Source organism: Heterodontus francisci, chromosome 18 (genome assembly GCF_036365525.1).
Source record: "Heterodontus francisci isolate sHetFra1 chromosome 18, sHetFra1.hap1, whole genome shotgun sequence".
NCBI lineage: Eukaryota > Metazoa > Chordata > Chondrichthyes > Heterodontiformes > Heterodontidae > Heterodontus > Heterodontus francisci.
The window spans coordinates 62,141,482-62,156,096 of record NC_090388.1 but is presented as its reverse complement, the minus strand read 5'-3'; the positions used below and the strand labels follow the sequence as shown (position 1 = coordinate 62,156,096).

The 14,615-nt window shown below is 41.0% G+C and overlaps 1 protein-coding gene across 1 annotated transcript in view; it reads left to right on the top strand.

Annotated features, from left to right (window-relative positions):
• Positions 1 to 4,942: 4,942 nt before the first annotated feature.
• The window catches only part of parvb (parvin, beta), a 97,338-nt gene continuing 87,665 nt past the window's right edge, over positions 4,943 to 14,615 (top strand). Inside the window, exon 1 of the mRNA XM_068050861.1 lies at positions 4,943 to 5,164. Within this exon, the coding sequence (XP_067906962.1) occupies positions 5,047 to 5,164 (118 nt within the window). The 5' untranslated portion in view covers positions 4,943 to 5,046. The remainder of the gene's footprint in view (positions 5,165 to 14,615) is intronic.

The window sequence follows — 14,615 nt, the reverse complement described above, 5'->3', positions numbered from 1 at the left end:
CACAATCCTGACTTGGAAATAAAGGCCTGCTACCCTACCCAAACCCGACGGGACCCGACGACGTGTCAGGTTGCACTTCCGGGTCAAGCATTCAGGCTCGGGTTGGGCCGGGTCGGACACGGTCTATTACAGGTAAGTGGCTCCACTGTTAATTTAATTTTTGGACTAGAAAAGTGGTTTTGTTACAATTATTTTAAGCTTGTGCAGATCAGCAAGAAAGTGAAAAACGGAAGGTACGTTAACTGATGGTCGGGTCGGGCGCTGGAAAAAATGGAAGGACTCTGGCCGGGTCGGGCTCGGGTCGGAAGTGGTTCTGTCGGGCTCGGGTCGGGGGTTTTTTTGCAGACCTGAGAGGCCTTTACTTGGAAATATATCGCCATTCCTTCACTGTCACTAGATTAAATTGCTGGAACTACCTAACAGCCCTGTGGGTGTACATACACCCCAAGGACTGCGGGGGTTCAAAAAGGTAGCTCATCGCCACCATCTCAGGGGCAGTTAGGTATGGTCAATAAATTCTGACCTAGCCAGTTATGCCCACATCCCATGAATGAATAAAATTGTCTTATGAGGAGAGATTGCAGAAACTGGGCCTGTATTCTCTAGAGTTTTGAAGGATGAGAGGTGCTCTCATTGAAACTTACAAAATTCTTACAGGGCATGTCAGGGTCGATGTGGATAGGATGTGTCCTCTGGCTGGTAAGTCTAGAACCAGGGGACTGAGATGAAGAGGAATTTCTTTACTCAGAAGGTGGTGAAACTGTGGAATTCTCTACCCCAAAGTGCTGTGGAAGCTCAATTATTGAGCATGTTCAAGACTGAAATCAATAGATTTCTGTAATACTAATGACATCACGAGATATGGGGGTAGTGGCGAAAATGTTGTAGAGGTAGACAGCACTTCTGATATGGCTTCCTTTTTCGTCAACCGAGGATTCCCCCCCACTGTGGTTGACAGGGTCCTCAACTGTGTCCGGACCATTTCCCGCACCTCTACCCTCACCCCTTCCCCTCTCTCCCAACCGCGATAGGGTTCCCCTTGTCCTCACATTCCACCCCACCAGCCTCCACATGCAAAGGATCATTCTCCGCCAGTTCCGCTACCTCCAGCATGATGCCACTACCAAACGCATCTTCCCCTCCCTTCCCCTGTCAGCATTCTGAAGGGATCATTCCCTCCGCGACACCCTGGTCCACTCCTCCATTACCCCCACCACCTCGTCCCCTTCCCACGGCACCTTCCCATGCAATCGCAGGATGTGTAATACCTGCCCATTTACCTCCTCTCTCCTCACTATCCAAGGCCCCAAACACTCCTTTCAGATGAAGCAGCAATTTACATGTACTTCTTTCAATGTAGTATACTGTATTCGCTGCTCACAATGTGGTCTCCTCTACATTGGAGAGACCAAACGCAGACTGGGTGGCCACTTTGCGGAACACCTCCGCTCAGGCCGAAAGCATGACCCCGAGCTTCCGGTTGCTGGCCATTTCAACACACCCCCCTGCTCTCATGCTCACATCTCTGTCCTGGGATTGCTGCAGTGAACATCAACGCAAGCTCGAGGAACAGCATCACATTTACCGATTAGGCACGTTACAGCCTGCCGCACTGAACATTGAGTTTAATAATTTCAGAGCATGATGGGCCCCACTTTTTATTTTTAATTTTAGTTTTTTTTTAGTTATTTTTTTGTTTTTTATGTGTTTATTTTATTTTAGTTTGTTCAGTTCCCTTCTACTGTGCCTACCCACTGTTTTTTTCATGTCTGTGCTTGGGGCCAGGCTGTTCACTTTTCTGTGAATTAACACCCTCTCTGTACTAACGCTTTATCTTTCACCACACCATTAACATACTGTTTGCCTTTGCTCCATGACCTTCTGGTCAGTTATTCTCTGTGACCTTGTCCTATCAACGCCTTCTCTTTTGTTATCTCTTGCCCCACCCCCACTTTACTTGCTTAAAACCTATTACATTTCTAGCCTCTGCCAGTTCTGATGAAGGGTCACTGAACTGAAACGTTAACTCTGCTTCTCTCTCCACAGATGCTGCCAGACCTGCTGAGTATTTCCAGCATTTCTTGTTTTTATTTCAGATTTCCAGCATCTGCAGTATTTTGCTTTTATTTTAGATGATTAGCTATGATCTGTTTGAATGGCGGAGTAGGCTTGACAGGCCAAGTGGCCTATTCCTGCTCCTATTTGCAATGTTCCTAAAAAAAACACACACACACACCATTATTGGCTTCTGCTCCCCTCTGCCAAAATTGCTCAATATTCCAGGATCATCTTGGAAAGCAAAGATAACCTGCAACTTCTTTTCTCGTCTGTAAACTGTCTTCTTAAAAGCCTCTCCCTTGCCTCCCTCACACTATTCGTCAGTAAGTTCGAGGAGCTCATGGGCTTCTTTCTCACTAATATGAGACCATCCGTTAAGATGCCTTTGCTGTTTCCCTCCCTTCCCCCTAGTCCACTCCTCTTCCTCTAAGGATTCCCCCTGCCCTAGCCCTGATCTTTCATCTTTCTCTAGTTTGTCTCCTATCTTCCCTCTTATGCCCTCTCTGAGCACATCCTGTCCATGAGACCCCACCTCCTGCTCCCTCGGCCCTATTCCCACTACACTGCTGACCACCTGACTTCCCATCCTGACCTCCCATGTTAGCTGATAATGTTAATGGTCTTTCCCCTCAGGTTCTGCCCCCCTCCTTCAAGTCTGCCGTCATCACCCCCCTCCAAAAAAAAAAATTCCTGACCAATCTTCCTTCTAAATTTTGTTTTACTAGGTGGCTACAAACTCCTCTGAGGATTTCTTTTTTGTCCATGGGCTGTTTACATTTTAAAAGTCATGATTGAGATCATGCTGGAAATTTCTCCCCACCAACTGATGATGTGAGCGGTCTCCTTATTTCATTGCAAGGTACATTACAGATTGTTGCGCAGTCGTGCACGCGTGCATCTTAGAGGGAATATTACTCCTGATTCCTCTGTTTTTGCAACTACAGCCTCATATCCAACCTCATTTCATTTCCAAAGTTTATGAACCTGCTGTCACCTCCTAAATCTGTGCCTAACTTTTCCAGAACTCTACGTTTGAATCCCTCCCATCGGGTTTCCGCCACTGCCACATTACCAAAACTGCTCTTACCAAAGCCACAAATGACATCCCATGTGGCAGACAGTGGTGAACTCTCCCTCCTTGTCCTTCTTAACCTATCTGCAACCTTGTTATTCATTCATGGGATGTGGGCATCGCTGGCAGTGTCAGCATTTATTGCCTATCCCTAATTGCCTGCTTCCATTCTTATCTATCTAATCATAGCCAGAGAATCACCTGCAATGCTTCTCTTCCTATTCCCTCATCATTATCTCTGGTGTCCCCCGAAGATCTATCCATGGCCCCTCCTATTTCACCTCTAATATGCTTGCCCTTCGGCGACATCACCCCAAAACACAGCAACAGTTTCTACATGTATGCTGTCAACACTCAGCTCTACCATATCATCTCTCAAACCCTCCGCTGACTCTAGATTATCAGACTGCTTACCTGACATCCAGTAATGGAGGAGCAGTAATTTCCTTCAACTAAGTATTGGGAAGACCAAAGTCATAGTCTTTGGTCTCACCACAAATCCTGTTTCCTAGCCACCGACTCCATCCCTCTCCCTGGCAACTGTAAGACTGACCCAGACTCTTTCCAACATTGATGTATTTGACCCAAGATGAGCTTCCAACCACATATCTGTGTTATTGCTAAGTCTGCCTAATTCCACCTCTGTATCATTGCCCAATTCTGCTCCTACCTCAGTTCATCTGCTGCTGAAGCACCTCTGGCTGGCCTCTCATCTTCCATTTTCCGTAAACTGGAGGCCATCCAAAACTCTGCTGCCCACTTACTAACTCGGGCAGAGTCCTGTTCACTCAACACCCCTGTTCTTGCTGACCTACAGCGAGAGGAAACAACCTCTCAGCATCTACACTGTCATGCCCCCTGCAGAATCTTATATGTTTTAATGAGATCACCTCTCATTCTTCTAACCTCCAGAGTGTATCGGCCATTTCTACTCAACCCCTCACCTTAGGATGACATTCTCATTCCAGGAATCAATTTTTGAACCTTCTGGTTAAGCAATGCCAAAATTTTAAAATTTTCATCCTCGTTTCCAAATCTCTCCATGGCCTCATCCTTCCTTATCACTGTAACCTTTTCGATTCTAACAACCTTCAGATCTTGTGCTTCTCCAATTCTGGCCTCTTGTTCATTCCTGATTTTAGTCGCTCCCCCATTGACAGCTGTGCTTTCTATTGCCAAGGCCCTGAGCTCTGAAATTCTTGAGTCCTAAAAACCTACCTCTTTGATCAAGCTTTTGGTCATCTGTTCTAATATCTCCACGTGCAGCTTGTGCCAAATTTTGTTTGATAACACTATTGTGAAGCGGCTTAGGACATTTTGACTACGTTACAGGTGCTATATAAATTTAGTTATTGAGGCATATAAAATAGTAAATGGTATGCAGAAGGTTAACTTAGATTAATCTTTAATTCTTGGCGCGTTGACTGCCCTACCTGCAGTGCAGTTCCATTCAGAGCACTGGAGACAAAAACCATTTGGGAAACAATTAGATGTGGTAATGTGGGGAGCATAGGCTAGTTCTGGGTGGATGAATTAAGATGGGAGGAAAGACCTTATGCGTAGGTATGCTTTATGATTGGTGAAGGACTGATACCTCCTAGTAAAGAATTCCTCTACCTCCCTCGCTCTGGCCCTGAGGCTGCCTCATTTGTATGAGAGAAGCTCTGCCCCATGTTTGGGAATGGAAAAGGGCCTTGAGTACACAAGGGTGGAATTTAACGCCAAGTCTCAGCGGCGATGAGTCGCAGGTGGCTGTCAGTGCGGGGAGGTGGCGCTGCTGTGGGAATGTGGCCAGGCGAGGGGTGCGGGCTGGCGGCGGTTAGCCACATCCTGCCGCTGCGGCTCCTGGAGACGGGATCGAGAGGGAGGAGGGGCAGTAACATTGTGAGCTGCGGGAGTAAGTAGCAGCAAGCGGTATGGCTACCACACCGGCCAGGTCCCAGAACATCCAACAACCCAGCAGGATGAAGAAGGACGAATCCTTTCTGGGAAAGCTGGGAGGGACGTTGGTGAGGAAGAAAAAGGCCAAAGAAGGTGAGGAGCCGCTGCCAGGGTGTGTAGAGGGACATGGGGCAGAGCTTCTCCCATACAAATCAGGCAGCCACAGGATCAGAGCGAGCGAGGCAGAGGAATTCGCTTTCCCCTCTTAAATGAAAAAAAAAGTTAAAATATCTTCAGTTCTATACATCTCTTGCATTGCTTGATTAGAATCTTTTTCAAAGTTGCGCCTCTGCTGTTTTAGCTTTCAACTGTTTTTTAAAGCCAAATTGATCCCCTTTCCCCGTTTTGAAGTACTCTTAATTTTATTTTTAATTGATTACATTTAGAGAGCGTCCAGTTTGTTCCCATAGGGTTTTTAAGCGCTTTTAAGCCCCGAAAGTAATGCTGTTTTAACGTTAGCTTAATAAAACTTACGTTTTCTCTTTGTATTTTGAAATTTATTCAGACAATTGTTTTTCTGGGATGTTAATCTCTTGAAGAGAAGCCTCGATGACAACTGGGATCTCAGCTGTTGTAGATGATAAAAGTTGAACTTTTTGTTAAGAGGATGTTTTAACTGAGTCACCTTGGTAAATCTAAACGGCCAACTATTTCAGTTAGGGATTCCTTTGTAATTTTAAAAGCTAGTAATAGCTTATCAAGTTATAAATCCTTTGAAGGAAGTGGCATGGTCATTTTATAGGTATGAGACCTATCTTTAGTTTGTGAAATATTAATATGCAAGATTGCCACTTTTGACAGTAGACAGGATCAAGTTGTTTTAATGCCTGTTAAGTATTAGATGATTCAGGATCTATCCATATTGTCAAAAGCTGGCATTTCATGTTCTGACTGCTGGAAGGTATGATTCATATTTACTGGCCTTTTAAGAAAGGATCTGGGAATTCTTCCAAATAAAGAATTCACTTTTTTTCTGAAATTTGTATAAGCTGCCTGGACCAGGGGTAACTATGGCAGTCTTAGTGCCTCCAATTCAGCTGGAAACCGCAAGTCCAAGTCACTGTGGCAAGAATGTAACATAAGAAATAAGAGCAGGGGTAGGCCATACAGTCCTACAAGCCTGACTGTCAATATGATCATAGCTGATCTTTGACCTCAACTCCACTTTCCTAACCAACCCCATATCACTTGATTCTCCTAGAGTCCAAAAATCTAGTGTCTCTCAACCCTGAATATACTCAATGACTGAGCATCCACAGCCCTTTGGGACAGAGAATTCCAAAGATTCCCAACTCTCTGAGTGAAGAAATTCCCTCTCATCTCCGTCTTAAATGATCAACCCCTTTTCCTGCAATTATTTCCACTATTTCTACGCTCTAACAACCTCTCAGCATCTGCACTGTCACGCCCCCTGCCAAATCTTATATGTTTTAATGAGATCACCTCTCATTCTTCTAAACTCCAGAGTGTATAGGCCATTTCTACTCAACCCCTCATCATAGGACGACATTCTCATCCCAGGAATCAATTTAGTGAACCTTTGTTGCATTGCCTCCAAGGCAAGTACATCCTTCCAGAACTGTGCACAGCACTCCAGGTGAGATCTCACCAAAGCCCTATCCAATTGTACCAAGACGTCCTTACTCTTATATTCCAACCCCCTTGCAATAAAGCCCAAAATGCAATTTGCCTTTCTAATTGCCTGCTGTACCTTCATGCTAACTTTGTGTTGCTTCTACAAGGATACCCAAATCTCTCTGAACATTAATATTTAAAAGTTTCTTACCATTTAAAAAATAGTCTGATTTTCTATTCATCCTACCAAAGTGAATAACCTCATACCTTCCCACACTATACACAGTCTGCCACTTTTTTGCCCTCTCACTTAACCTCTGTCCATTTGCAACCTCTTTGGGTTTTCCTCACAGCTTACTATTCTACCTACTTTGTACTGTCAGCAAACTTGAATACATTACTCTCTGTTCCTTCAGCTAAGTCATTAATATATACTAGCAGAGACCTGCAAAACATTTGTGGTCAAACTAGTATCTTTATTGCAGAATTACTTTGTTAAATACAGGATTTATAGTTATTTCATCAAAAACTTTAACTGTATCAAAACTTCTCACTCTGGGAAAAGCTACATAAAGTAAAGGCCGGCTACCCGACCTGAACCCAACGGGACCTGACGACATGTCGGGTTTGGATCGGGTCGCACTTGCGGGTCCGGCATTTGGGCACGGGCCGGGCCAGGTCAGACACGCTCTATCATAGGTAAGTGGCTGTAATAATTTAATTTTTGGACTAGAAAGGTGGTTTTGTGACAGTTATTTTAAGCTTGTGCAGATCAGCAACAAATTGTAAAACGGAAGGTAAGTTAACTGATGGTCGGGCCCGGGAAAAAATGGAAGGACTCTGGCCGGGTTGGGCTTGGGTCGGTTTTTTTTTTGCAGACCAGAGCAGGCCTTTAATATAAAGCTCTCCATGTGTAAAAACAGACCTAGGAATATAAATACATATTTTGTCATGAGTCTGGCCTAGTTACTTGTTTCTAGTCATAGAATATGGAAGTCTAACTGGTAACTATTTTCTCTTGAGTTGAAAAGGTAGCTTTACATCTGATGGGCTCAATATTATTCGAGGAATAAACATTCTCATTCCATGTAATCAGCTTGTTATAATTTCGGCATCTATCATCAAAGAAGACAGCTTCCTAACTGCCAATCTTGTTCTATGATTAAGTCCTTATTAGGATCTAAGTTTTGTAGCGGCGTTATAACTACTTCTCCCTTGAGTCTAAATTTGTGTGGTGGCATGCCCATTGGAGTTAGACTGGTGTAGAAACTCTGGAGGGTATAGACTGTTATCATTGTCTATAGAATGAATGTTGATGCATTCTTTTGGTTCACCTGCCAGCTTTTCTAAGATGTTTTCATTCGAATCTTCATTTTTAGCACATCCCACCCTTCCCGTGCACAAACAATCTCTCCAGCCAGGTAGCTTTGTTGCCAACCTGTAAATGACCCATTTATCCGAACTCTGTTCCCTGTTAGTTACCCAATCCTCTATCCATGCTAATATATTACCTCCAACCCCTTGAGCCCTTATCTTGTTACTTTTTATGCAATGCCTTATCGCACGCCTTTTGGAAATCCAAGTACACCACGTCCATTGCTTCCGCTTTATCTACCCTGCTGGTTACATCCTCAAAAACTCCATTTGTCAAACAGGATTTTCCTTTCATAAAACCATGTTAACCTTGCATAATTGTATTACAATTTTGTAAGTGCTCTGTTAACACTGCCTTAATAATGAATTTGAGCATTTTCCCATGACTGATGTAAGGCTAGTTCCCTGTTTTCTCTCTTCCCTCCTTTCTTGAATAGAAGTTAATGTAGGGAATTTTGAAAGATCATAACCAATACATCCACAGTCTCTGCAGTCACCTCATTCAGACCCCTAGGATGTAAGCTATCATGTCCAGGGGATTTGTCAGCTTTTAGCCCCATTAGTTTCTCTAGTACTTATACCTTACAATTAATTAATTTACGTTCCTCAATCTCAGCCCCTTGGGGTTCCCCACTACTTTTGGTATGCTTTTTGTGTTTCTACTGTGAAGATTGATACAAAGAAGAGACTCCATAATGCCTAGAGCCTATGTTTTGTTTCATCTGAAATATTCTCAAATACTCTGAAATGTTGCATTAAATTCAGAAGCCAGTTGAATGTGCCAAGGAAAGTTATTTCTTTATTTAATGGCTTTGCTTATTTCTTGTGTTAAACGTGACTTTGTAGATTTGCAGTTGAAAGCTGTACACTCTGATGTTTTTCCAATTATTGAGCAGATTAGAGGTATCTAGTGAGTGGTCTGAACTGCACCCAGTCTACGTCTCTTGTGTTAAAGGGTAGATTATTAATTCTGAGGCATAATAAACATTCCATTATAATAAATTTAAAGTCCCTTTAGACTGTGAAGCTGACTCCATATTGGTAAGTTGTGATTTTATTTAACATTAGTGAGACTCAATATCAAGCAGCAATTTACAAAGTATACATTTGAATTATTTTATCCAATATTGTCTTTTGGGTAGAAGGTGTGGCCCATTCCCTATTTCTTCGCCTCACAAAGTCATCTACACCTTATTTGCACACTGAGAATGACCCAAACCTTCGAGGATATATCCCAAAAACCAGATCTGCAGAAGAAACCATTCAGTCACAGGCATAACAGGTTCTGTGTTCAGGCACAGGCGTTGTGCCTCCCCTATCTGCTTTTTAGTTTTAGCTGAAGTTTTTTTTTTCTGTTTGTTTCTTGTTTCCATGGTTGATTCAGTCCAGGACCTTGAGGACAGCAAGAGTTCTAACTGTAAATAAAACCTAGATTTTAAAGATACTTTTCCCTAACTCTGAAATAATAAACTTATAGACTAACAACCTTAATATAAAGCTGAAATCTAGCAAAGCTTAATGCTGAAAAGTAGTAAAAGGGAATTATATTTGGTTATGTTTTAACTTTGAACAGTTGGCACATTTCCACAAAGATTGAGTTAAGGCTGTAGACAGGTCTAAGTCTCTCTTTCCTCTTTCAGCAAAAGTTAGTTCTTGCAATAACAAGGCCAATTGTGGTACTGAACCCTGCTAGAAGTCAGCAGACAGTCCAAGGCAGTGTATTTTTGGAGAACAGCATTTTTAGAGCAAACCTTAGGGTCATTTAACACTTACAATGCCCTCATAAGCCCATATTTTACATCATTTGTATTTTACACCATTGTATATGTGTATAAGGCCGAAATGCAGTTCACCAGAGAAAACTCACCTTTTACATGAGTAAGGAGTTTTAAAGCATCTGATACAATGTCTTGACCTCTAGTATATTATTGTACTGTCACAACTTCTGCATTAATAGAGGAACCATATCAAAGCCTCTCATTGTTATGTGCTGTGATATACCATGATCTTTCTTTGTGTTGTATGTTCCTTTCTGCAGTACCATATATAGTAGAGAAAATACACACTCAAGTTGCAATAGTCAAGAGGTTCAGATGAAGTCATTAATTGCCAAACCAATGGCTGAGCAATTTAAGAATGTCAGGTGTACTCAGACTAAATTATTGCTTCCTGATCAATTTTGAAATATTCTAATTTTTTATAACTTCATAAGCTATGTGACTGAATTTCTTCTGCGGCGCTATTTTTTGTGAAGGAGTTGTAAGTGGGTGGTGGTTTTCAGTATTATATTTTTATATGACTAAAATAATTAACATTGGCTACGGCTAAATATGTTGTTAAAGGTTTCCTTTGGCTCTCGTTGGGGGTGGCTGCGTTATATAAGTGATCAGCAACAATCCATGCATTCGATGAGATTTGATTAGTTTCTTTGCTAAGTGCCACTGCCTGTATTCCGAAATGAAATAGGTCAAAGATTGCTTGGTGGCTGAACTTCTTTTTGAAGTGGAATGTATACAAACCCAAACATTGAGGGAAGAAATGAATTAATTATCTCTCTTTCTGGCATTAAAAAAAATCATTGCCCAACTACTCACTCTTCATTTCATTTATGAATTTGACCTAATGTCATTCACTCATACCATTGTCAGAAAGTTTTTGAAAAATTCACTCATTAGCAGATATTGTGAGGTGTCCATGCTAAAGAGGGTATGTTAACCCTTTGTGATGGTTTATATCTTTGTTTTAAGTATTGTATTTCAGGTTTCTTGTGTTGCTTCCTAAGTACAGTAGTATTTTGCTTACAAATAATTTATACAGTTAGTGTTTGCCTCAATGTAATGATTTGGCACATACTACTTTTACTCTCCAGTGCATTCTACCATATTTAGAGATACAGCACTGAAACAGGCCCTTCGGCCCGCCGTGTCTGTGCCGACCATTAACCACCTATTTATACTAATCCTACACTAATCCCATATTCCTACCACATCCTCACCTGTCCCTACCACCTACCTATACTAGGGACAATTTATAATGGCCAATTTACCTATCAACCTGCAAGTCTTTTGGCTGTCTAGGGGTAATTTTGAGTCCTATGTCATGTTATTCTACTAGCCATGTATAACGACACAGATTTAATTTCACAAGCTTTAGTTTCCTTGTGGAAATAATCTCTTGTGCCTAAAACAAAAAAGTTGGGGGGAAATCCAGAATTCTAACAAGCACCCTCTGTTTGATATGGGAGGTTTTCAGTTGCATTTGAAATTGATACTTATTCGAGACCCAAAATGTTTAGGTATAACTAAATGTCACTCTTGCCTCTGATTCAGAACATTGTGAGCTCACGTCCCACTCCATGTTTTCAATGCCAAATTCAGTGCAATACTGAGAGTACTGCACTGTTGGTGACATCTTTTGGATGAAACATTAAACCAAGACCCTGGCATCTTCTTGGTTGAACATAAAAGATCCTTTGATATTATTTGAAGGAGAACAGGGAGTTCTCCAGATACCTTTTCTAATATTTATCAACCAATGGCATCTAAAATAGAGTGGTGAGTTTTCTAATTTACCTTTCGTGGGACCTTTAAGTGTGCAAGTTATTTGCTGCATCTTGTTATAAAACACTTTAAAATTAATTAATTAGTTACAAAATGCTTTGGGATGTCCTGAGGATGTGGAAGGCCCTTTATAAATGTAAGATTCGTCCCTCTATTTTATACAGACTTAAAAATGTAATGGATTGTGTGACCATGTGATTTTTTTAGTAGGCTACTTGAAAATTGGTGAGTTGTGTCTAAGGACATTCATTGATATGTGTTGATTGATGATATTGTCATATAAACAAAATGTTTTATATCTTTTGAGTCTATGATGGTGGTCATATATCTACCCCTCCACTGTTCAGTTGGGATCCATTATCATTGCGTAGTTTGTAAATGAAGAATAGGTTGGAGTTCTGCACCACTCTTGTGGTGATCATATGAGCACTTTGAAGAGATAGTTCATGGTGGAGAAGAGAATTCTGTGGTTAATCTCAATGACGATCTGGAGTACTTGGGATGAAGTGGCAGCATTGCTTGGTGGTGAATCCAGATTTGGCAATGAACAGCTAGACATCCCGTCAGTGGGTCACAGATTTAAGTCTGTGAAGAGAGTGCTGGATTTATGAGACTTTCTAGGATCTGTGGAATGGTGGCATTGAAAGTGGAGGAAGATAGTGACGAGCAGATCAAAGAAGCTGTCACTGTTAATGCAGATGGCATGCCAGAAGAGGAGGAGTTGAGAGGGCACTCGTAAAACTGATCTTTTTTCCCAAAGGACAGGTAGAACACATGGTGGGGCTGGGGACGGGCGAATTGTTTGAACAAAGTAACCAGAAAAGACCTGGCAATTGAAATCTTTGAGGTGTGATAGGTAAAGAAGGTGCCAGAACTACAAAAGCAAAACACTGCAGATACTGGAAATCTGAAATAAAAAGAAAAATGCTGGAAATACTCAGCAGGTCCGGCAGCATCTGTGGAGAGAGAACAAGTTAATATTTCAGTTTATGATCTTCCACCAGAACTTCTGCACTTCCGGCATTTGTCTTTTTATTTAAGGTGCCTGAACTAATGTGAAGAGTAAAGTTTACTGAAGGGGGACTAAAATCTGGAGAGATGGAAAGAGATAAATCAGGTGGAGATTAAAATAGTCAAGGATGAGGAATTGCTCAGTACAAAGACAAGTGAGAAGAAAGGGAGGATATTTCAGCAGAGGATGGAGAATAGTAGGAAAACAATGAAGATTTTGAAGATTGGAATAGTTGGAAGATAAGTCAAAACAAGTAGAAAGTGTTGTTAACATGGAGAGATTATGTGGCTTTTACTACATAACTATCCCAATTTGACATTCACATAGTGACTACTGGGGGCAGTTTTAAATACTTCAGGACAAAGCCTCACAGTACTGCATATTGTTAATTACTCTATGAAACTACACCACTTATTTTTTCAATGTATTTTTTTTTAAATGAAAACTCTTCAGAATTTTAGTTGACGATGGATGTCTCCTAATTGGTGTGCTGTTTGAGCATAAAATTATAATATGAGCATGGAAATATATTTTCAGTACCATTAAATCCAGAAATACTGACCATTCACCACGTAAGCACTATCAAGAGGTGCTGAGATATTAGGAGTAAAGTGGGAAATGCATTGTTGAAAAATTCTTCAGAAAAATTTCATGGAGTATTTTGTTCATATTTTCAATCTACTGCGTAGAATACCAACTCCTGGATTAGTCAGTAAAGTAGATTTAATTAACAAAGTCCCCTCTTTAAACTCAGAAAAAAAGTATCATGATTATAATTCAGTTATGCAAACAGTTGTCATCTTTATTTGAACTGAGAGCATTTGGATGCACAAGTATCTACAGAACAGTGGTGAGTGTGCTGTATAGTATTTCATTTTATGTGAAGCACTTGAGATATTTCTGAGAGATGCAATAAGGTGTAATAAAAATACAAGCCATCTTTTCTTCCAAAATATACTTTTTTATTTCCCCCAAGGGATAAGTTGAGGTTCTACTGAAAGTATTTGTGACCCCTGAATTTCAGTATGAGGCATTAACCCCTCTCTTCTGCTGATCCCCCTCTTGTAAATTCCATGCACAACCGCACTTCTCATTTGCTTTGCATCAGCTTAAATATTGTACCACATTTAGATTAGATTAGAGATACAGCACTGAAACACAATATGCTTTCTTCAAGAACCATAGAATGATACAACACAGTAGGAAGCTATTTTCCCATCATGTCTGTTCCAGCTCTTTGGTAGAACTAGCCAATCAATCCCATTCCCCGGCTTCTTTCCCAGAGCTTTATAATTTTTTCTGTTCATATTTATCGAATTCACTTTTGAATGTTACTGTTAAATCAGCTTCTACCACCCTTTCGAGCCATTCCAGATCACAGCAACGCAGTATGGCAAAAGAGCCAAAGGCGCACACAGATTTTTTTTTTTTTACGATCATCTTAAATCAGTGTCCTTTGTTTACTGACTCTTGCCATTGGAAACGGTTTCTCCTTATTTACTCTATTAAAACTATTCATGTTTTTGAACATCTCTATCAAAACTTCTCTTAACCTTCTCTGTACTAAAAAGAACAATTCCAGCTTTTCCATATAACTGAAGTCCCTTATCCCTAATAGCATTCCAGTAGATCTGTTCTGCAGCCTCTCCAAGGCTTTGACATCCTTCCTAATGTGTGGTGCCCAAAACTGAATATAAAACTGCAGTTCAGCCATAAACATAAAGGTTTAGCATAACCTGCTTGCTTTTGTACTCTATTCCTCTATTAATAAAGCCAAGGATCACATATGCCTTGTGAGGAACATAAAAACCGGAGTAAGTCATTTAGCCTCTTGAACCTGTTCCGCCATTCAGTGAAATCATGGCTGATTTGTGAGCTATCTCCAGATATCTATCTTTGCCTCATATCCCTTAATACCTTTTGCTTTTAAAAATCTATCAATCTGTTTTAAAAGTAGCAATTGATTAAGCATTAATTACTCTTTGCGGAAGAGTGTTCCAAACATCTACCACCCTTTGCGTGA